The 22,051-nt window shown below is 38.2% G+C and overlaps 2 protein-coding genes across 3 annotated transcripts; both read left to right on the top strand.

Moving 5' to 3' along the window:
- Positions 1–2,087: 2,087 nt before the first annotated feature.
- On the top strand, positions 2,088–7,295 carry LOC146624458 (cytokine receptor common subunit gamma-like). Its single transcript, XM_085363942.1, has 8 exons — positions 2,088–2,249; positions 2,681–2,771; positions 3,392–3,558; positions 3,751–3,893; positions 3,989–4,154; positions 4,453–4,549; positions 6,374–6,434; positions 6,886–7,295. The coding sequence occupies exons 1-8, from the start codon at positions 2,153–2,155 to the stop codon at positions 7,126–7,128; spliced, it is 1,065 nt and encodes a 354-aa protein (XP_085220068.1). The 5' UTR covers positions 2,088–2,152; the 3' UTR covers positions 7,129–7,295.
- Positions 7,296–11,144: 3,849 nt separating this feature from the next.
- On the top strand, positions 11,145–15,028 carry snx12 (sorting nexin 12). Of its 2 annotated transcripts, XM_085363941.1 has the most exons (5): positions 11,145–11,495; positions 12,931–13,026; positions 13,311–13,435; positions 13,752–13,842; positions 14,383–15,028. In XM_085363941.1, exons 1-5 carry the CDS (start codon positions 11,331–11,333, stop codon positions 14,386–14,388), a joined length of 483 nt encoding a protein of 160 aa, XP_085220067.1. In that variant the 5' UTR covers positions 11,145–11,330; the 3' UTR covers positions 14,389–15,028. The 2 variants fall into 2 exon arrangements, with proteins under 2 accessions (XP_085220067.1, XP_085220065.1); XM_085363939.1 differs by lacking the exon at positions 14,383–15,028 and having other exon boundaries at positions 13,752–13,854.
- The last annotated feature ends 7,023 nt before the right edge of the window (positions 15,029–22,051 follow it).

The raw sequence follows: 22,051 nt of genomic DNA, 5'->3' as shown, positions 1-22,051 counted from the left end.
TGTATGATGTTGTTGTCAAAAAATTCAGCTATGTCAAGAACAAAGTATACGAATATTTCATTAATTCAGATCTGGGGTGTCTTATTTTTGGGTTCGGTTTATTTGTTTGAGCTATGTGTGTGTGTGTGTGTGTGTGTGTGTGTGTGTGTGTGTGTGTGTGTGTGTGTGTGTGTGTGTGTGTGTGTGTGTGTGTGTATTTTTATAGTCCTATATATTGATCCTAATTTGTTTTTTTTTGTTTTTTGGTCATCAAACATATCTACACGCACTGTATGACGAGGCATTACCTGTATTCTGTGAAGCTGTGTATGTGCAGTTTGCAATGCATGATATACTTTGACACTGTGCAATTATTGATTATTGCACAGTAAATATTTGGAGACTATCAGAGAGGGGAGGCTGGTTTGGACACGTACATTTTGTCTGCACACAGGTGCCAAAATATAAGAATCACAAGGGTCTAAAATCATTTTCTAAACTAGTTTTGTCAATTGAGCTTTTATTTTTGTATTTATCTGGCAGACATTTATTTAACATACGGTCAGAAATAACAGGAAAGTTCATATATTTCTGTCAGATAAGGAAATGTGGACTCATTGTCACCAGTACACTGGTGACGTCACTGTTTTGATAGACAACAAATAAACACAGACCAGAGAACTTGAAACTCCTCTTTGTTATAAGTTCCAGTCAAAGTAGGTGTAGACAGAACCACATAGTGTCATTATGACACACAGACATAGACACACAAAGTCAAATCAGTAAATGCCACACTGCTGCAGCTGTCAAAAAAATGTCAAAATGAACTGTAAGGTCTCTACTTGTGAACCCGCAGACGTCGACCAAGTGAAAGGTGCTATGTGTGAGTGTGTTGAGTTTAAAGTAAGTATTTTATCTGAACATTTGTACTTCATTATAACTGTGGTTAGAACAGAGATAGCACAGTTCTTAAAAACGCTGCGTTTCCTCTCCAAAAAACAGAATACGGCAGTAAAAAAAACCACAGCAATTTACACAGAAAGCCCCCGATCCAGTTTGCTGTAAATGAACTAAGCTGAGCTAACTGTTGTCTGTGGCTTCAAACAGCAAATGTTAGTTTAAATATTTATCTGAGATGTGGGAGTTGACGGCTGCTGTTTGATGAAATGAATGTAAGAAATTAACTCATTTGGTTAAACAGGTTAAAATTATAAAATTGCTTATGTTTATGCTGTGCATGAACATGGACACTACATTTCACAATGTGATTCTGATTTGTCCATCATTTCTCTTTCATCAGAAAAGAATACATACAGGACTCGTAGACTGTAAAGAAAATCTTAGCTAAACCAACAAGATCCACCTTAAGCTCACTTTGGCAGCAAATGATAGTAGAAGTGCAGAGAAAATGTAAGACTGGCTGACTAAAAACAGAACTATTTCTTGAACGATTCAATAAAGATTGCATAAAACCTTCTCTGTGTGTTGTACTTATTTTACAGGACATTAAAAGTCTAACTTCAAGTCTAGTGTACATAGTTTCAGTCTATATTTTTGAAAGCAGTTTCCTCTGACAGGAAACCCACAAAACTCTGAAAGTGACACTGATCGAATGTTATGACATCTCGTGCTACGGATGAGTAGTAATTCAGCTAATTTGACCTGTTAAAAGGGTCGGGATTCTTTAATATTCTTTTGTAATTGACAGATTTGTCCAAATAAGAAGGAACATAAAAGTAAACTGCAACAGTTTAGTGTCACACCTGTGTTAAATGACCAGAATGAGTTTGTTTTCACTTTTGTCTCATTGTGGTAAAAAATATCAGATGTCTTTGAGTTGAAGCTATTGCATTTACATCCAACAGATAATACCTGTGATATAAAAAACACCCTTAAAAAAACAAAAATATTAACAGAGATTTTACCTTCTCTCTACTTTGTCTTTCTCCTGCTAAAATGATTAAGACAGCTTATATACATTAAGTAATCATGACATCCAAAAACTTGATTTAACCTCTTAACTAGAGTTTATTAACTATTAACTTTATGAACTATGAAAGTATGAAGACTGTGTATCTGCCATATAGTGACATAGCCGTGCTACAGGCACCAATACATTGACAGGAAGAGAAGAAAAAAAAACCCCACAAGACACGGTGATATTTCAGTGTCGATGCGGGCTTACATCCTGTTTCTATTCGCCATGATGTCGACAAGATTACTTCTACTTCTTTATCTGACTGGACACGTATTTGCCAAAAAATCACAAGGTAAGAGCATATGAAGATGATCGAATACGTTTTTTAAAAAAATACAAGACATTCGCAACATCGGTAGGAAGCGTCGTAAACCTGTGTCGACATCTTTGAAAGTCGATCGCTCTACTTTTGTTATATTACATTAACTTATATCCCAAACACTATCATTCAATGTATATTTGAGAAGTTATTTGTACCTTGAGATATGAATGAACACTATCTATATTAAATTCAGGTTAATGCAGAGCCTTCCTTTATTAAGCACGTTTTGTGAGAATTTCCCCTCCAGAGCACGGGGCTCTTACTTCCTTGTCTTTGAGTGTATGAGTGTACTACTATCAGTCTGTTGCCCTTTGTGTAGGTTTCATATATATGCCTAACCATCATTCATCGTTTTAGGTTTTATCTTTCATTGATCTCAAATCTATCATGTTTTTTAACAGATGTGGATTGCTTGGTGGTGAATCTAGATTATGTTTCCTGCAAATGGAATAAGACCGGGACTCCTGAGGTCAACTACACCTTCTACAGCAAGTGCGTAGTTGTTGATAATAGCACCAACACATCTTTGTAATGTCTTCTAAAATTAATCAGACTATAATTAAATGTTGTACTTGAGTGAAAGATGTGATGAAAATCTATTTTACTCTCAGCATTAACAGTAAAAGACATTTTCTACCTTTTCTGAACTACAACCCCAATTCCAAAAATGTTGGGATGCTATGTGACATGAAAAGAAAAACAGAATAGAGTGGTCTCATAAGCACTATATTTTATTCACAATAGACCATAGAAAAAACTGAGAAAAAAGTTTCATTTTAAGAAAATATTAAGAAATTATTAAGAAAAATATCAACTACTTGGGTAACAGACCTGGAATATTTATTAGGCATGAAAGAAGTTCATAGTAGAAGAGTCCGGGTGTTGAAGCGGCCTGCCTGCAGTCCAGACCTTTCAACAACTGAAAACATTTAGAACATCATGAAATGAGAAATATGGCAAATAGTTTGAACTGTTGAGCAATTAGAACTAGAACTAATAAAGTATTAAACTTGAGATTACATCATATTTAAGATCATATTGATTGTATCTAAATATGATACGTCTGCATGCTTTTCTTTGTTGGAATAGTTATGTTTTTGATTCATCTACAGGTTGGGCAATGACCAATGGAAAATATGCAACCACTATTTGACAGAGAACAACGTGAACATTGGATGTAACCAGCAGGTAGATTCGGGAGATAGATTCAAAACATTTCGAACTCGACTGACAAATGGGAGCGAAAATTTTGAGAAGGGTCACGAGCTTAAAAAACAAGGTATGCATATAACCTGGTATTAACTTTGAGTTTAAAACAATAAATCAATTAATGAAGGGATCATTATTAGAATTAATGGGACGTTTTTTACACTTTACACAGTAACTTAAAGGAAAATTGCTGTTAGTGTTCTGTCATAAAAGTAAATTGGCATGCCTCCTCATGTTATTGCCTATTTGTATACTTCTCCAGTCAAGTTAAACCCACCAACCAACCTGACTGTCCTGAATGGGTCGGACTTTAATCTGTGGTTTTACTGGAACCACACTTCTCCTGCTCCCTTACACTGTGTGGAGGGTGAGGTCCGCTTCAGGACAAACAACAATAACTGGGATGTAGGTTTCTTTCATCCTTTTTAATTCATTTATTTTTTCATCTCTCTTTGTTCTCTCCCAGTCTAATGTTTTCTCAACTCCGTCTGATTTTCCAGTTCTCTAAAGTTAGCGCCGGGATACAGAAATACTGCATCAACTTGCCCTCAAGCAGTTCCCGATATGAGCTGCAAGTGCGGAACAGAATAGATGATTCCTGTGGAGAGTCCATATTCTGGAGTGACTGGAGTGAGCCTGTGGTCTGGGGATCCAACAACAGCACATGTAAAACTACTTCATAGATATTCTTAGTGGCATGGTGAAACGATGTCTGCCAGTGAATATAGGGTCATCTTGGGGGGACAATTAGCTCTGCAACAAAACACTAATAATAATGATCAGTTAAAATGTTTGAACACTGCAAAGAAATCATAGGTAGATTTTGTTTCTTATTCAACAACTTTCAAACTGGGATTCAAACAATTATTAAAACTTAAGTGGCTCTAATGTTGCTTCCACACTGCACAAAACATTAGAATTAAGCATTCATACAAATAACTTCCTTCTTTTTTCTTCTTCAAAGACTCTAAAGATTTGATGTCTCCGTGGACGCCGGTGATATATCTGGTGGGTGTAATCAGTTTCGTCCTGCTGGCCATGCTATTAATGCACCATGAAAGGTGGGTTTTTCCATAACTCAAATGATTGCTCTATGATCAGATCACAGATCCAGGTGGTGTACCATGTGATTTTGTGACAGCCACAGACTATAATTGCAGTGTACAATAGCACATAAAGTTGTTGTTAACTTGTATACTTTTATATATACCTACGCACTTTTATACTTACTTTTCTGTCATTTAAATATTTATCTTTTATCTGTTTTGAACTTGTGAAAACACAGTTAAAAGTCAAAAATGTATGCCCTTCTTCACATTTTTCAAAATCATCCAGTGGGCCATATTGGAGCCTTTGCCTGGCCGATTCGGGCACTCAAGCCTTAGGTTTGACACCCCGGACTTACTGTATCAGTACAGCAAATGTAAACAAATAATTAACAATTAATATATCCACTGTGCACTAGTGTATAAAATCTAGGCTGCAAAAAAACCATCAACCAAACACAAATGCAGATCACTTGTCCAAAACGAGTGCAAACGAGTGACCCAAAGAAAAGATTAAAGATCGTTTTTAGATGGTATCAAAGGCTTGTTGTCTTGTGGAAAGTTTCCATTGCACAACATCTGACAGATCTCACACAACCCAGGAAACACACAACATTTCTGAAGGCAGAAGACCACAGTACACAGAGACGCCTACAAGACTAAATTCTGGTACAGGAAGATGTGTTTTGACCAAAGATCCCTTCTAAATGATCTGCAATCATGCAAAGTTACAAACATTCCTTTTTTAATTACTGTTACCATTGCTGATGGTAACCCAGATTTTTCTCAGTTGTCAGTACAGACATCAAACCATTACACATTATTCACTATACATTCATCCTAAATTGCTACCCTGAATCACCTTCATCACGCCCCTGGTTATCCCACGATGTATTAGGATCAGCTCATAGATCATTTGGATGTATTTTATAACTCTATGACTGCTTCTCTAAACAAATTAACAACAATATATACCTATAACAATAAATGCAAACACAGGGAACTTTACTGTGGCTAAATTTTATAATATGGATGCTGATAACCAAGGTCTAGCTTTGAAACTCTTACTTTCTTCAAAATTACACATTAGTTATTTGATCTATAAAAGTCTGACCTTAAATAACCTTCAAATAATACGAAAAGGAAAATGCTTGACGTTAAACACACCTGTGAAATAAGCTAAGCCTACAAAGTTTCCTTCCAGAAACACTGAAACAAATTAACCAGCAAAGCAATCAAAGAACAGACTTTACAGATAACGCAATGTGTTACACGCTGTGCATTTTGGAAACTTTTCCAAATTGACTTCATTCATTCATAAAGTTCCCGAAGTATATGTGACACGGACAGCGGCAGACTCAAAGAATATTTTAGATCAGCAATTTGACTAGATCTGAGGCCACTCTGTTGTTTAGGCCTGTCAGAACATCAGAATATCATTACATCAGTAAGGACACAGTGTAAAAATGTGCCAAACACATAGAGCTCCCTGCTGTGGCGATTACTTGTGAATATGGGGGATTATTAGCTTCCACATGACTACCATTAATTATTTTTAACAATGGTTGGAGAGACAGATTGCATTGTTAATTAATCAAAAGCTATGTATGTGTTATGGGATATTAATATTTTATTTCTAAAGATCACAGTTATCATCCATCTATGGGGGGGACTGGATCTGGAGCATTTTGCACCTTTATATCGGATGATCCTGACCTTAATGTCAAAAGCTGTCTGCCAGCCACGCTCAGTTGGAGTTCTGAAACCAACAAAGTCTAATGCAGTTGTTGCTGTTTGATGATAATGTGAATGCTAAAGATTTCCTTACCTCCCATACAGGCTCAGAATCATCCTCGTCCCTGTGGTTCCCAAGCCATCTCCATTCCTGCATAACATCGAGGTCAGTGGCATCCAGAGTTCTGTCCACTCCCTGAAATTCCCAGTCTTACAAGGGTTTTATATAGTTGTTAATATGAATTTGGAAAGCTATTGAAGTTACTGGAAGAATTAAATGGCAAATGAGCTTCTACATGGATTTTAGTAGCTTTAATGTTAACACTTGCATCAAGATTCATGACAATTAGTTCAGTAGCTGTTGATTTATGTCATTGATTGGACTAAAGAACAGCTTGGTTTACATCTTCTGGATACCTTGAATGTCTGTAGATGTTCAGGCAATCAGTTTAACAGATTTTAATATCTCTGGATCAAGAGTTGGACGAAAAGCCTGACAATAGTGCCACTTAATGGCTAAAAATAGAAATACTCTTGTGTTTGAGTGATTTTGGTCATCAAAATCTGGGGAAGCAATTATTCGTTACAAGTGAGGTTTTTTTTCTCTCTTTTTTAAGGATTGGTTTCAGTTCTCCAAAGGCCTGAAAGACAATTTTAAACCGGACTACAACGAGCGTGCCTGCCCTGTGCGTGAGTACAACTATGTCTCCCAGTCTGATGTGGTGAGCTCCGACGGCTCCACCTGCTCTGTCACCACCGACCAAACCGACTGCTCCATCGAACACGATCCAGAAGACCTGTCCGCCCCCTTTCCCTCTAACCCAGTTTCATCTGAGGAGGTGCAAAAGGCTTCTGTTTAGGAGCCATGTTTGGATTTCACAAACATGAATCAACAAACCTCCTGCCTGATTGCAAGAGATACCTTAATTTGACCAAATAAATGGTAGCCCAATAGTTACTATAAGAATAACCCCAATAATTGGTTCAGGAATTTAATTTGAACAATGCCTATTATACAGGTAAAACCAAAGCATCCGATTAAAATTTTAGAAGTTAATAAAGTTCATAAAGACTTTAATATGTTTCTAAAATCCTTGTGTAATTTATGGTTACTCTTGAAAACATTGTTTAGACTCTAAATATTTGACTAATTGAGGCTTTGACGTACGTATAATCCTTTGTTGACTTCCGAAATGAGCACCAGGAACTGTTCTCATATCCAATCCCTCAAATGGGTTTTTTTTTTATCTTTTTTTAAATTTTTGTTTTCTTTTTAAAGCAAGAACGATTGTTAAAGTGTTAATTTGGAGAGACGCAGTATTGTATCCTGTAAGCTGGGCTGAAAGTAATTACATATTAATACATACAAGCCCAACTTTACTCAGAAAAAAGCAAGGAGTTTAACTTAAGCAGCAATGTTCCCTCTAAGCTGCGCACATGCGCAATTGCGCACTGCTGGCACGGTCTCTGCGCACAGAAATTCTGCGTTGGGCACAAAAGAAATCTAACCTGAATTGAAATTAAAATTAATACTTTAACAATTCTGTTTCGCAGTGTTAGTCAGTAAGTGACTGGGAACGATATGGGAACGATGCCACCTTATCCCATAGTCCAGCCAATAATGCGTATATGCGCAGCCAATCAACGTGGTTGACAGGCTATGACAGCGTCCTTATGTGCCGACACCGGTGTTTTAGCTAGCAAAGGGGCGTGGCTGATGTGGAGAGAAGCCACGTTAATGACAAGGTGTACAAGCATTGGAGATGTGAGCAGGACAGACGGAACAATTGACGGAAAAATTGGGGACTTTATAGCAGTTTTTAAATTGTGTTGATAGGCCACATAAAACCAGGGTTGTGATAAAAAATATATGAAATGTTTGGTTTTCTTCCTGAATACTGTCATTGTTTATATTTACTGCAGGAAGAAACGGTTAAATCGGCGTTTTATAAGAAAAAAGGCTCGAAAGCACTCTCCACCTGTGAGCAAAAACAAACCCCACTCCCCTCTGCCTTTCCTATTCGTCCAAAAAAGTACCATGTCAACCAATCAAAAATGATATGGCAACGTGGCATCTAGTTGTTAAGAAAGGGGGGAGTTTTAGGCGTGATGGCGGTGTTTTGAGATGTGAGAGATTTGCAACGTTTAGCGCAAATCTTGTGTCGTTAGTGTGTAGTGTAGTCAGTAGTTTTGTTGTGTGTGTCAGAACAATGAGGCGACTGCTGAATGTTACAGGTGTTACAGCAGTGATACATCTCCTGTTATCAGGCCTGCAGGTATCAGGCTGTTGTTCTCCTTTATCTCATAGTGGACAGAAATAATTTTTTGGAGTGACACAAATAATTTTTGTGGCATCAGATTTGATGCAGAACAGCTGATTGTTCTGTAAATAGTTTGAAATGTTTATTTAAAAACGCCTTGGCTGCATTTAAAAAATAGCTGCAAAAACGTTGTTGTTTGCCAAACTGAGTTACTTTTTTGAAGAAGTAACTATATAATTAATTGCCCAGCATTGGTCTTTATATACTGTATTTTGGAGACAGAGTTACAGGACTCTCTCCCAGACCACAGACTCATAATACAAGTAAGAGCTTTATAAAAATAAAAAAAAAAGAAAAAAAAAAGAAAGAAAGTTGTGTTTTCGAAATTGGAGTTCAAGTTATTTTTACTTCCAAGTGTTAACATACTACACAGGTCATGAACAAGATTTTTTTACATTTCCATTGTAAATGGGCTAAAGCAGTTAATTAAAAGTAGTCTAACATAAATGTAAACGCTGTAATTTGATTATTTTAATAAACCATGAAACTTGGATGGATTTGATGCCGGCGTGACCACAGTGCACATGTCTGATGTCGCTCACAGTGGTCCAAGGGATCGCTCAGGGAGTTTGTGCGTTCGCTCAGACATGTGAAAAATTAGAGGGAACATTGTTAAGCAGTGCAGCTATGACCAGGAGGAAAACCCACAATAAAAATAAGTAAAGGTCTTTGTGCTTCAGGGCAGCTTACAATAGCTTTTTTATTCTACTCTGAAAACTGACCTTGGAAATATTATTATATTTTTGATAAATATTCACATTTTGAGCTTACTGAAAAAAGTGTAGAAATATAAACTTACATATGTATACTTTGCTCAATAATCTTTTTTTGTCATATGTAAACTGTTAAAACTGTAGAATAAGTAGGGAAGAGCAAATATTGCCTGCAGATTTGGACAATTTGAAAACATGATATCTTAGGCTACGTCCACACATACCGAGTATTTTTGAAAATGCAGATTTTTCTATGCGTTTGCACCTTTCATCCACACGTAAACGGCGTTTCGGTCACTGAAAACTGAGATTTTTAAAAACGCCTGCCAGGGTGGATATTTTCGAAAAGTCCGTTTTTGCATTTACTGTGGACGAGGAAAACGGAGAAAACGCAGCGTCAAAGGTGTGCGCCTTTTTTGACGTCACACTGTGCGCCACGTTATTGTTTCGGTGAAATGAATTTCTACAATGGCAGACTTACACAAAATACTGTTACTTGTACTCTCTGCAGTGTTTAAATGCTTACATATACACACACAGTTACTGTCCCTCCACACATAGGACTCAGTTCTGCTTCTATGCGCCATCTTTGTTTACTCTTTCCCGTCCAGGCTTCTAGACTTTATAGGCGATCTGGCTCAAGAGTTGGGAGTTCACCTTGTAATCGGAAAGTTGCCGGTTAGAGTCCCGGCTTGGATAGTCTCGGTCGTTGTGTCCTTGGGCAAGACACTTCACCTACCGCCTACTGGTGGTGGTCAGAGGGCCCGGTGGCGCCAGTGTCCGGCAGCCTCGCCTCTGTCAGTGCGCCCCAGGGTGGCTGTGGCTACAATGCAGTTGCCATCACCAGTGTGTGAATGAGTGGATTCACACACTGGTGCTTTGGGGTCCTTAGGGACTAGTAAAGCGCTATACAAATACAGGCCATTACTTATGATTGGCCAACATTTCTACAAGGTTAGGAATATGTCGCCACCTGTTGCTTTGGCATGTTCGTAGCAGCGTTTTCCTTCAATTTTGCGTTTAGGTGTGGACAGGATTTTTTTTTTAAAAAAACACAAACGGAAAATCTCCGTTTTGAAAAATACCCGTGTAAGTGTGGAGCCTTAGCATTTTAACCAAACATCTTACTGTTACTGTTACAGTATATAAGGGAGTGGCACTCCAATTTCGTTGTACTCTGTACAATGACAATAAAGGCTATTCTATTCTATTCTATATCATTTAATGATACAATCGTTTACTCGCTAATAGTGTTATTGTAAAACTTGTGCCGAAAATGTTTTGTAACAGACAAACAAATAGATGTGTTTTGCCATCATTCATACTCTTCTAATATCACACTTTGTCATTAGTTAACAACCAAATTATCATTTTGTTGATTTAAAAAAATCGTTTTATCATTTTTATAAACATGTGTAACTGCTATGTTCTTTCTCAAAACATTGAGAAAACAATAATTTCCTCTACCTGTATACAAATATAACTTCAATGATATCTATTTAAAACAATTTTGTTGTACTTTTTCTTTGCCTTAATGTTTTTGTTACCTTTATTTTTGTGTCATATATATTTTTTGCTAGCTTGCACATTACCTCTCTCTGGTCCTTGTACGTCTCTACTTCTGTTTTTTCTTTTTTTTTTTACATAAATAAATAAATACAAATACTGTGTTTTGTTTTGTGTTTTTTCATCAAAACTTTAGTCCTGTGAATTGCTCTACTGTAGCGATGGGTATAAAAGAAACCCAGTACAATCAGCAATATCTGTGTGTCCATTAGAGGGAGTGCGGAGTGTCCCGCACAGTACGGAACTGAGTCAACGCATTTTTCTGATTCAAGAAGGGTAGGGTAGGGCGCAAGGCGGCTGGCCCCCGCAAAGAGAGCTACACAAGTCGGCTACTTCCCCAGCTGAAGCGGTCAGCTATCGAAAGCAGTTGATGTCTTCAGATGACATTTAAGACTTCACTGTGTATTTAGTTGGTTTGACGCTAATTCTCCGTTGGTCGTCTGAAAATCACAACCCGACAAAATGTCAGATCCTGTGGTGGCCGACACTCGCCGGTTGAATTCCAAGCCCCAGGACCTGACTGATGCTTACGGTCCCCCCAGCAATTTCCTGGAGATAGACGTTTATGATCCACAAATCGTTGGAGTCGGACGGGGCCGTTACACAACTTACGAAGTTCGCATGAGGGTAGGTATCGAGGCGTAAACCTCAAACACCTTGCAGCATTAGCTTTTGGCGCTAAGCTAACTCTTAATTACAGTACCGATGCTAGCCAGTTAGCCACGGTCACCGTGCCGTTACGTTGTCGCTATTCGTCGTAGAGTAGCTCGAGGTGGGGCGCGAGTAAAAATCGAGCAGCTGGGACTGTCAGCGGCCTAGCTAACATGTAGAAGTTTCTTGAAGGTATGCTAAGGTGCAATTACGGGAATGTAAGCAGTGTCACTAGTTCAAAGTCAGTACCGTAGTTTTTCCTCAGCTTACAGTATTGTTTGTGAGCTAGTCTGCGTTAAGTAAAAGGAAACTAAATAAAACATTAAAACAAAACCAGGAATTTCCAGCAGACTCCGGGAAGCTAACTGCTAGCTATATGTGATAATGCGCTGTAAAGTAAATTAAGACTGATTTAATGTTACATTGTTTGTCTGTCTGGATTTCTAGAGCTAAATACATCAGTGGATAGTATCTGGATATATGAAGGAGTAACCAAACGTTATTCGTACATATTCTTCGACAGTTTCATATTGATATTCAGAGAAAAGCTGAATGAAAAAGGCTAACAGTGTTGGTGTTTTTCTAAAAACCGTAGAGCAAAACGCATAAAAGTGTTTTGTGATTATTGAAATATGAAGAGGTCGAGTTAAATGTTGGGTTTTTTCTATAGTGTTGCAAGGAAGTTTACGGTTCTCTGTAAAGTGGCTTTTATTTGACTGTTGTGAAATTGTGTAAGTCAAATTTAATGTAACAGTCACAAGTTTTAACTAACTTGTTCACTAGAAAGACGGCTAAGCTTAAAAGAATGTGAGACGTGGGAAATCACTAACACAGCTAATTCTAAGGACGTTTCAGGAAGCTGATTCAGTGACACAACACAGACGCACTATAATTGTGTAATTGAATGTTAACGTGCCTGCCTTTCCTGCAAATCATCATTTTGTGGCACTGTGGAGAGTCTGCCTTGCACAATATGAACAACTTACTGTTCTCAGTGCTTGAAAATTGTAATAGACCATGGTAGGGAAGATTGGGTCAGGGGCCTGTGGTTAACTAATAATTACCAAAAAGCCATATCAGTCCAATTAACCCTCACTGGGATCAATAGTGGAAAGCAGAGGGTCGCTGCAGTCATAATCTGTGCTTTTACAAGTGGCTTTAATTGCTTTTCAAATAAACAAAGTATAGATAAATTTTTTTCTGTACAGAACAAACCTTTGCCAGTTATTAGCAGATCTGATTTGTAGCCAGATAAAAGATGAGTTAAAGCTTTTAGTGAAATAGGGGAAGAAAACTGATAATAGTTGGAATTGTAGTGCAGGTCCTTTCCTTACATATCAGTTGCCATCTCATGCAGATGATTGAATTTCAAATTAACCAACATGTTTTGTTTTTTGCCTTCTCTTTGTAGACGAACCTTCCCATTTTCAAATTAAAGGACTCCTGTGTGAGGAGAAGATACAGCGACTTTGAGTGGTTAAAGAATGAGCTGGAAAGAGACAGTAAGGTGAGTGAATAATAATTAACAATGTAAGTGCAGAGATTGCATTGTGTGACTTGACCATATAAAATAAGTAATCTGATTATTATTATTTTCTGAAACAAAAATATGGTGATTAAAATGTTTACATGCGCTTGCACGGCTATTCTACATGAAATTGTTATGAGGGCCCAAATTTGGCAGTGGAAATGTCTACGGTGTTGACTTTGTTTCATGTTGAGTGTGGACTTTTTTCTCCTTCTTTTTTCTTTTTTTTTTCTGTTCTTTGTGTCGACCCCTGCCTCCTTCAGATTGTTGTACCACCTCTGCCGGGCAAGGCCCTGAAGAGACAGTTGCCCTTTCGCAGTGATGAGGGTCTTTTTGACGAGTCATTCATTGAGGAGCGAAGATCGGGCCTGGAGCAGTTTATCAACAGGTCAGTTAGTCACAAAATTACATTATAGGCGGGAGTCTTGGGTGGAGGGAGACACGAGCAAGACTTCATTGTGTTTTTTCTATCGCTGAACTTGTATCAAAGCCATTGCTGTCGTTTCTTTAAGTTTTTCTATCCACTTTAGTGAGCTGTTTGTTGTCAAAATTGTGTAGCCCAACACAAGGCTTAATCTAATCTGTGCCTGGGAAAGGAGAACCAAGCAACAAATCCATGGCTGCTTTTCCACAGCGTTCCTGAAAAGCATTTTAAAATGAGCAGAGAGTGAGTTTACAATGTTTGTTTCTGTGTTTCTGTATAGAATTGCAGGTCACCCCTTGGCCCAGAACGAGCGCTGTCTTCACATGTTTCTTCAAGAGGAAACCATTGACCGTAACTACATTCCTGGAAAAGTACGACACTAGGGTTATTGAGGGATACGGGCAGTTGGGGGTTAAACTGTTGGGGCTGTAGAACGGACTGCCTCTTGCCTTCTCTTCCCTCCTAACTTCTCTTAATCTCTCTCTTTGTCTGTCTCTTTCTTTCACTCTGTGGATATTATTGCAAAGTCATATCGTCTTTATCTTGGAGTTAGAGCATGAACTTTGGCAACACATAGAACATGTTGACGATGTTTCAGACAACTTTGACTCCTCTCTTCCGTGTGCGTTTATTTTATAACTGTATATTAAGAAAAGCACCTGTCAGTAGCATTCATAATATCGTTAATATTTGGCACTAAATAGTAATTTGCAGGAATGGAAATGGTGTACGATACATTCAGACTTTCCACAGATGAGTGTCATATATTCATGATTGTAATATAATGTGAATAAAGTAGAATAACGTCTAAATATGTGTGCTGGAGCTAATGTGTACCATAAGGATGCATGCAGACTGTAAATGAGAATTCTGATCCTGTTTTGTTCTTTGTTTTTGTTTTATTTTTTTAGGTATGAATGAAGTAAGTTTGCTTTATTTTATTCTGTCTCTAAGAGCTTTCTGGAATTAAAGGTGGTTGCATGGGCACTAACAAGACCAAAGGCGATAGTTCACAAATACTTCAGTAAAACAAAACTTAATACCACATGTTAACAGAGATCTGACTGCAATCTGTCATTTCACTTTGTAAGTACAGCCAGACGTGGTCTCTGGTGCATTATAAAAACATGTTATTCCCCCCCCCCCCCCAAAAAAAAAAGGATAATGTGATTGTGGTGTGTTGCAAAGGTGACGGTACTCTGCAAGCCAGTTTTCAAGCGTTTCTTTTCTAACAGTAACCACTAATGTAAATGGGGTTTAATAAGAGTGCTGAAGTTAAAGTGTTTCTTCTAAACTGGCTTGCAGATGTTTCTCATTCCACAAATATCAGGCCAGTGGAAAGACAAACCACCACTAGTATATGAGTTATGTGAACTATTGTTTAATAGGGATTAAATACTGTACATCACCTACAACCTCAGCTCTTTTAAGACATTTCTTGTCAAACTAATTCAGATACACTGTCATTATCAATCACACTAATCCCTGGCTGCATGGCACACTTGCACGCTTTCTTTGCAGTACATTTGTGTTAGCCTCGCTGATCAAACTCTTACACGACTCTGATCACAGTTATGTTGCTATACCTGTTGATTCTGATCTATTTTTTTTTTCTTTTTTTGTTAAGATGTTTTTTGTTTTTCTTTTCAGACTTGGATACTGTACATTTGTACAGAAATATCTACGTCTGAAAAACAAATCAGCCAATTGTACCATCATGTAAACCTTGACACAATATGTCCTGCATTTTGTGTACCAATCAAATGTTTACATGTGCAGTTCATTAGACAAAGTTTATGACTAATGAACTAAATCAGTTGAAGTTATTGTCCATACATATGGCAGCAAAAAAAAAAGCTGCTTATTGGTCACATAAGTCTTAAAACGGACAGCATCATGGCATATTTTGCGCCCCCCCCCCCCCCCCCCCAAAAAAAAAAAAAAAAAACTACGTTGCATGATGCTTGTTGGTGGCATGTGCTGCACAGAAGCTCAGGAAAGCACTTCGCTTATGGAAACTGCATGAACTCCTCTGTAATGTACCATGTTAAGCTTGTATTAGATTTGCAATCACAACTTCTTTACCTGCCTGACTGATTGAATAAGAGTCACTTATCTTTCAGTCCAGAAAGGTTTTAGAGTAGAAATGGTTCTCCTGATCTCCCGATGCAAGTAAAGAGTAGAAGTTTGCACGTCCAGGGTAATTCCTTATTATTGCCTTATATATCTATACTACTATTAAATGACAGACACCCCAGTGTTGCACTTCTCTTCAGTGTTTTGTTTTTTGTTTTTACTGTTTGGCTGTAAAGCTCAAGCAACTCTAAAAACTGCATGGTACAGATTAAACGGGTCTGTCTTGTAAGTGAGACGTTGAGTCTCAACGGGACTACCTGTGTAAATAAACGTTTAAAATGTAATGATGAATGAAAGTAATGATGATCTGAGAAAAGCTTAGTTGGTGAAAAATGATGCAAAAGAACAGGAGCTGTCATACTGTATGGACCCAGCCTCATCTGGTCATCATGTGATGCTTTCTGCAGATAATCACATTAGTCAGCGTGCATCGTTAGGCTCTATTTAAAAGAGTGTCAGTCAAAGAACACTGTCGATTGCACGTTGGTGTATCATTTCTCATGTTTTTTTTTTTTAATCTCTCCCTTTCTCTCTCACTGCAAAGACGGTACAGTCTGCTGCACCTGCCCCGTGTACATTTATTTCTACATCACGTCATAAAGCTGATGTCAGACCTCATAAGTGTCAACGATGTAGAGAAAACACAGCTTTCTGTTCCTGGAATGAAACTTAAGAGATCCAATGTATAAATTGTTTGATGTTGTATCTTCATTCAGTCATTCCACTTACTGTATGTACACTATTTTTGATCTAATAATCAGTGAGGAAAACCATATATCTTTTTAGCCATTTTTTTGTTTGTTTGTTTTTGTTTACAATGATTGTTTTTGGAATGTCTTCTTTTTTTTTCCATTCGATTACTTTAAAAAGAAAGTAATTTCTTGCTCTTGTTTTCTTTTGCTAGCTGAGATGTGATTTTGATGATGACCTCCCAAAGTCAAGCAACATGTAGCATCATAAAAATGATGGCGACTCCAGTCACTCCAGTCGCTGTTTTCTCCCCTGAGTTTGATATTTCTGGACATGCTCTTACACAGGATTGTTTCACAAATACTTGTTGAGTTGGGCAAATAACCATGTCTAAGCACTGTGATAAGAGATTTGTTATATGAACAGACATTCATTGTTTAAAGGCAGTAACAGCATCTGGTTTATTGAGCTATAAAATGAGGCTTGATTTTCTTTTTTCTTTTCTTTTCACCTGTATTCTTCTTTCTCTCAGCATTATCGTGAAGTGTATTAATACGTTGCCATCATTGCAGGAACTTCATTGTTAATTCTGTCCACTAATTAAATTTCCTGCTGCCTGCTGTGTGCTGTCTCTTTTGACTTTTACAGCAGAGAAATGGGAGCAAAAGTCAGGGGGAAAAAAAAGTCAGGTCAGTGAGCAAGAGTAAGTCAGAGGAGATTAAATGATTGTAGGCTGGCAGGTCTTAAGTTATTCTTTATATCTTTAGATTTGTTCTTGTCATTTTTTTAAAAGTGGACTTGAGGATTAGTTGTTCAGGATTTCTGAAAGACCAGAAATGTGAGTGTGAATGGTTGTCTGTCCCTATGTGTTAGCCCTGCGACAAACTGGCGACCTGTCCAGGGTGTACCCTGCCTCTCGCCCTATGACAGCTGGGATAGGCTCCAGCGCCCCCCGCGACCCTGAAAAGGATAAGCGGAAGCAAATGGATGGATGGATGGAGTTTCTTTTTGTTTTTGAACTACTTAACACTGAGCTATGATTAATTCAAGCATAAAAAGGCACCTAACCCAATGAGCTAGTGTTGTTTACACATGAAAGCCAATTTGTTACCAGCAACCTGGCACAAAAAAAACATTTGTTCCCAATTTTTTGTTAAGTATGAAAACAAACTGACAATCATGAAATTGCACTTTTGCATCAAGGTGATTCACAAACAGCTATTAGCTGAAAACTTGGCATATATTATGGCATGCAGTGTGTCCTTAAAAAATGAGGAGAAAAAACGGTGGCAGTTTAAAAAAAAAACTACAAGCAGAAATGAATAATTTGTGAAAGTAATTTCCATAAGAAATCCAGCAAAGACCTGACATAGGACCTGAGAGATACATCTGACGCTTCAGTTGCTCGATCTACTGTTCGCTGCGGCCTCGTCATGTCTTAGTGAAAGGGTGGCCGTCAAGAGGCCATTCTTAAGAAAAGGAAATGGGGAGAAAAGGCAGGTAATTTGTTATGCCATATTATACAAAAGATTTCTGGTTTTAAAGGAGATGATCAATATGACGTCCTCTGTACATATTGTCAGGAAAAGGTACAACAGTGACTGCAGCCATCTGTAAAACACGGTAAAAGCTATGGTTCAAGGTGATTTTGATCCACCATGCAATACCATCTGGAAAGTTTCAGGTTTGCATCCACTTTGTTTTTCCCCATGTCAGTGATCCCAGACACACTGCTAATGTTGTAAAAGCATAGATAGAAAACCACAAAAAAGCAGGTTCAGAGCCCAGATATCCTCCTTATCGAAGTATTGTGGGATCATCTTGACAGAGAATGCTACAAAAGGGAGAAACATCCAAGGAAGAACTTTAAATGCCTTCAAGAAGCCCGAAGACTACCAAACTTGTCCAGAAGGCCGCATAAAGAAGTTAGAACGAAGCTTGGCTAAGAGAGTTCAGGCTGTGTTGAAGAATAAAGTGGTCACACCAAGTATTGACTTTTAAGCTTGATAGAACTCCTGTTTTCCTAGTAAAATATAAAGAAATTAAGGGTGGCTCAAAAGACTTTTGCAAGTGGTAATTCTCTGGATGAAAGTATCTTCTTGATGTCAGAGGAGAATGGGCAGACTGCTTCGAGCTGATAGGAATGCAAAAGTAATGCAAATGGGAAAATGACAACTCTTTACAACCAAGATATACAGATGAGCATGTCTGAATGCACAAGATATCAAAAAGTAAACAGATGGACTACAGCCACGCTGGGTGTTACTTCTGTCAGCTAAGAACAGGAAACTGAGCCTACAGTTTTCACCAAAATTAGACAAGAGAAGATTGCCTAAGTCTTGATTTCTGCTGCATTCTGATGGTAGGATAACCATTTGGCGTAAACAAAAAAATGGCCTTAAACAACACGAAAGCATGGATCCATCCTGCCTTGTATCAGCAGTTAAGTTTGTACCTAATGAAGTGGCCAAGGAGTGTATAACGTTTAGTTGTAGTCAGTTTACACTGCAGGTTTGGAGAAAACTGGAACTCAAACTGCCAGACTACTTTCAGCAAAGGTTTGTCAGGGTGTTTGTAATTCTCATTAGCATAAGCAACAGTGACCTAAAAGCTTGTTTTTATCTGTGACACACATGACCACACAAAGCTGCCACAATGTTGATACAAACAAACAAAATTTAAGCAGAGAAAAAACAGCATGTAAGTGTGTATGCATGTATGCATACAAGTCGTTTTAGGTTTTACCTAAGACGGTTTTTTAAGTCCTCTAATCGTTTTCTTGCTGAGGTTGGTCTTCAGGAAATGCCGGGATTAAACGGCGTAGGGAAATTCTCGCCACAGGTGGATTAACGTTGTCCCAGAATCTTGTGAGCTGCAGGTGATCCAAAGTAGGCATGACTGTAATTAGACACAACTGTTTCCACATGAATAAAAATAAGTCCAGTAGGTTCATAGAGAGCACAGCCTGTGTGCTACACAAGGCTGGTAAAAGAACACTGCCAGTGTTTGATTAACAGTGCAGAGTTTTGCGTTCTTAAATTAGTTTTTAGAGGGTCTGCTATTTGTAAATTATACAAAATCCCTCTTTAAGTGTGACACGCGTGCTGTTCTATACCTGTTACACTAATTGTAACATTACAGCACTCACTCACCAAAAGATTCACAATAGATGTTAAAATTGTTCCAAAATTAGAATCTTTTAGTGAACTAAAGAATGTGCCTGAACAATGACATGCATGCAGCGGCCATGACCTTCCTCATCTGTGAGCACAGTGACCTATAGAAGACGTGAGCTTTGAAGTGTTGGCCTTGTCCTGAGTAATGATAGTGTGCAGACAGGATGGGCACGCAGGGCCAAAGCAGAGATTAGGTGGTGTTTGGTTAGTCGTTTTAACTGTGGAGCCCAGTTTGTAGCCATGACGCTTGTTGTATTTGCTGAGACACCCAGTTGGGTTAGCCTGATAAAGTGGAAGTAAATTGAAAGAGCAACTCAAAGCACAATGGCTGGGTAAGGACAATAGGTGAGACGAGTGGCTACTATAGTGCCATCGGACAGCGAGAGCAATGGGTGCACAGGAAGAAACTGCAAGAGGTAGCTCTGTACATAGACTCTTTCCTGTTGTGTCCAGTATAACAAAAACAAACATTTACAGCAACAGGAGCCCCAAAGACACCTTTTCAGTTCATTTGGTTTGTGGCGGTGGTGCTATAAATGTCAACAGAAAATCATAACATAACCAAAAGTTTAAAACCTTACAGGTGGGCCCTTTTTTATTGCTAGTCCTTTATATCAAAGTTGTAGAGGAGCAATGCCAAAATGCTGCACTGACTAGATTCCTGAACATTTGACATTAACATTATATGTCCAAGTCAGAGATCAGGAAATATTTAAATAAAGACCCATTCCTGGAATATCTTTCCCATTATATACAGCTGTAGTCAAAAGTTTACGTACACTTGTATGAAGTATGAATGTCATGGTAATTTGGGGCTCCATTTATTTTTTTGAATTGTTCTTTTTCCAGAGTGGAACGATTGTACAGTGGATCTATGAATGACTTTACAAAACAATAATTGAGGACACAAGTTTGAATTTATTTTGGATTTTCTCTGATTCACTTCAGATCAAATGTATACATACAGGCTCAGATATGTACATACACCTCTTCTAATGTTTGTTTAAATGTCCCTTAGCAAGTTGCACCTCGACCAGATGTTTTTGGGAGCCATCAACAAGCTTCTGACATAATTCCGGCTCGATGTTTGACAGGTTTTCTTTGCAACATTGGTTAATTTTAAGTTCATTTAAATCGGCTGTTTTTTTGGCACTGACTCGGCTTTTAAGCCACAGGGTGGAGGCTGAGGCTTTTGGGAAGGCCATTACAGAAGCTTAATATTAGCCTGTTTTATACATTCAAAAAAAACTGTCCTGTTGGAACATCCAGTTGTGTCTAAGTTTCAAGCATCTAGCTGTTGATATGACATTAAGGAAAGAATTTGGAGGTTGTCCTCCTTCTTCATTATTCCATCCACTTTGCGCAGTGTACCAGTACCTCTGGCAGCAACACAGGCACATGATGCTACCACCAACGTTCTTCACAGTTTGTACAGTGTTCTTAGGTTTGAAAGCCTTACCTTTACTCCTCCAAACATACTTCTTTTCATTGTGAACAGCTCAATCTTTGTCTCATTTGACCATAAAACTTTTCTCCAGAGGACATTTGGCTTGTTCATGCGGTCAGACAGAAATTTCACTTGAAGTTGAAAATTCTAATTTTGGAATGAGTCTTCTTATTGGTCGGCACCCTCTCAGCCCCTGGTGTTACAAAATTCACTTCACTGTGAACAGTGATGCTGCTGTTCCAACAGTTTCCAGATAATGGCAGGCTTGAGCCTTGGTGGTTCTTGGGTTGTTTCTGAACATCCTAATCGATTTCCTCTCATCTGAGGGTGACTGTTTGGGTTTTCTTCCAGATCTTAACAAAGTGGTGACACATCCAAATATCTCACACTTAGATTTGTTTGAACTGATGATCCTTGAGTTGTTTAGAATCCACTGACAAAGTCTTTCCTCACCAATGAGAACAGGCTTTGCCATCGTCAAGTTAAAAGACAAAGTTCCTATTTTTAAAATTTGTATATTGTACAATCATTCCACTGTGAAAAAAGAACAATTAACAAGAAAACAAAACAAATTAAAAAAAAATACTTAAAAGCCCCAAGTTACCATGACATTCATGTCCAAGAAGAGGGTTAGGATGTAAACACGTGTCACAGCAGTGGAAATATTTTGCTTATGTGCCATTCCTAAGATCAGCATTATACTGTAAAGTCCGCCTGATGCAATACTGAGCTATCTTCTATGCTTTTTCAAAGCTACCACTGAGAAATTTTGTTCACTCTGCGAGGCATTTCTTTAATTCTGATGCCACTCGGTCTTCACGTTGCATCAGACGTCACAGATGATGCCACACAGACCAGCACTCATCCATGCAGCTACACACTGTAAACTGCAGTGCACACACACACACACACACGCTGCAAAGAGGCAGCGAACAGACTATCAGAGAAACATAATTTGATTATCTGAACACACACACTGCAAAGAGGCAGCGAACATTATCTGAATTTCATCAGGCCACATGTGAGATGACATTTTTTTATTATTATTATTGCATAATTAAACCTAAATAAGTGTGTATCATAAGAGCAGCTCGAGCTAAAATTACTTTATTTGACACCATTGACCTTCAA

Source organism: Diplotaxodon limnothrissa, linkage group LG10 (genome assembly GCF_057381915.1).
Source record: "Diplotaxodon limnothrissa isolate DT_005_m linkage group LG10, D_limnothrissa_male_GT1.1, whole genome shotgun sequence".
NCBI classification, from domain to species: Eukaryota; Metazoa; Chordata; class Actinopteri; order Cichliformes; family Cichlidae; genus Diplotaxodon; species Diplotaxodon limnothrissa.
This window is presented reverse-complemented; position numbering and strand designations above follow the sequence as displayed.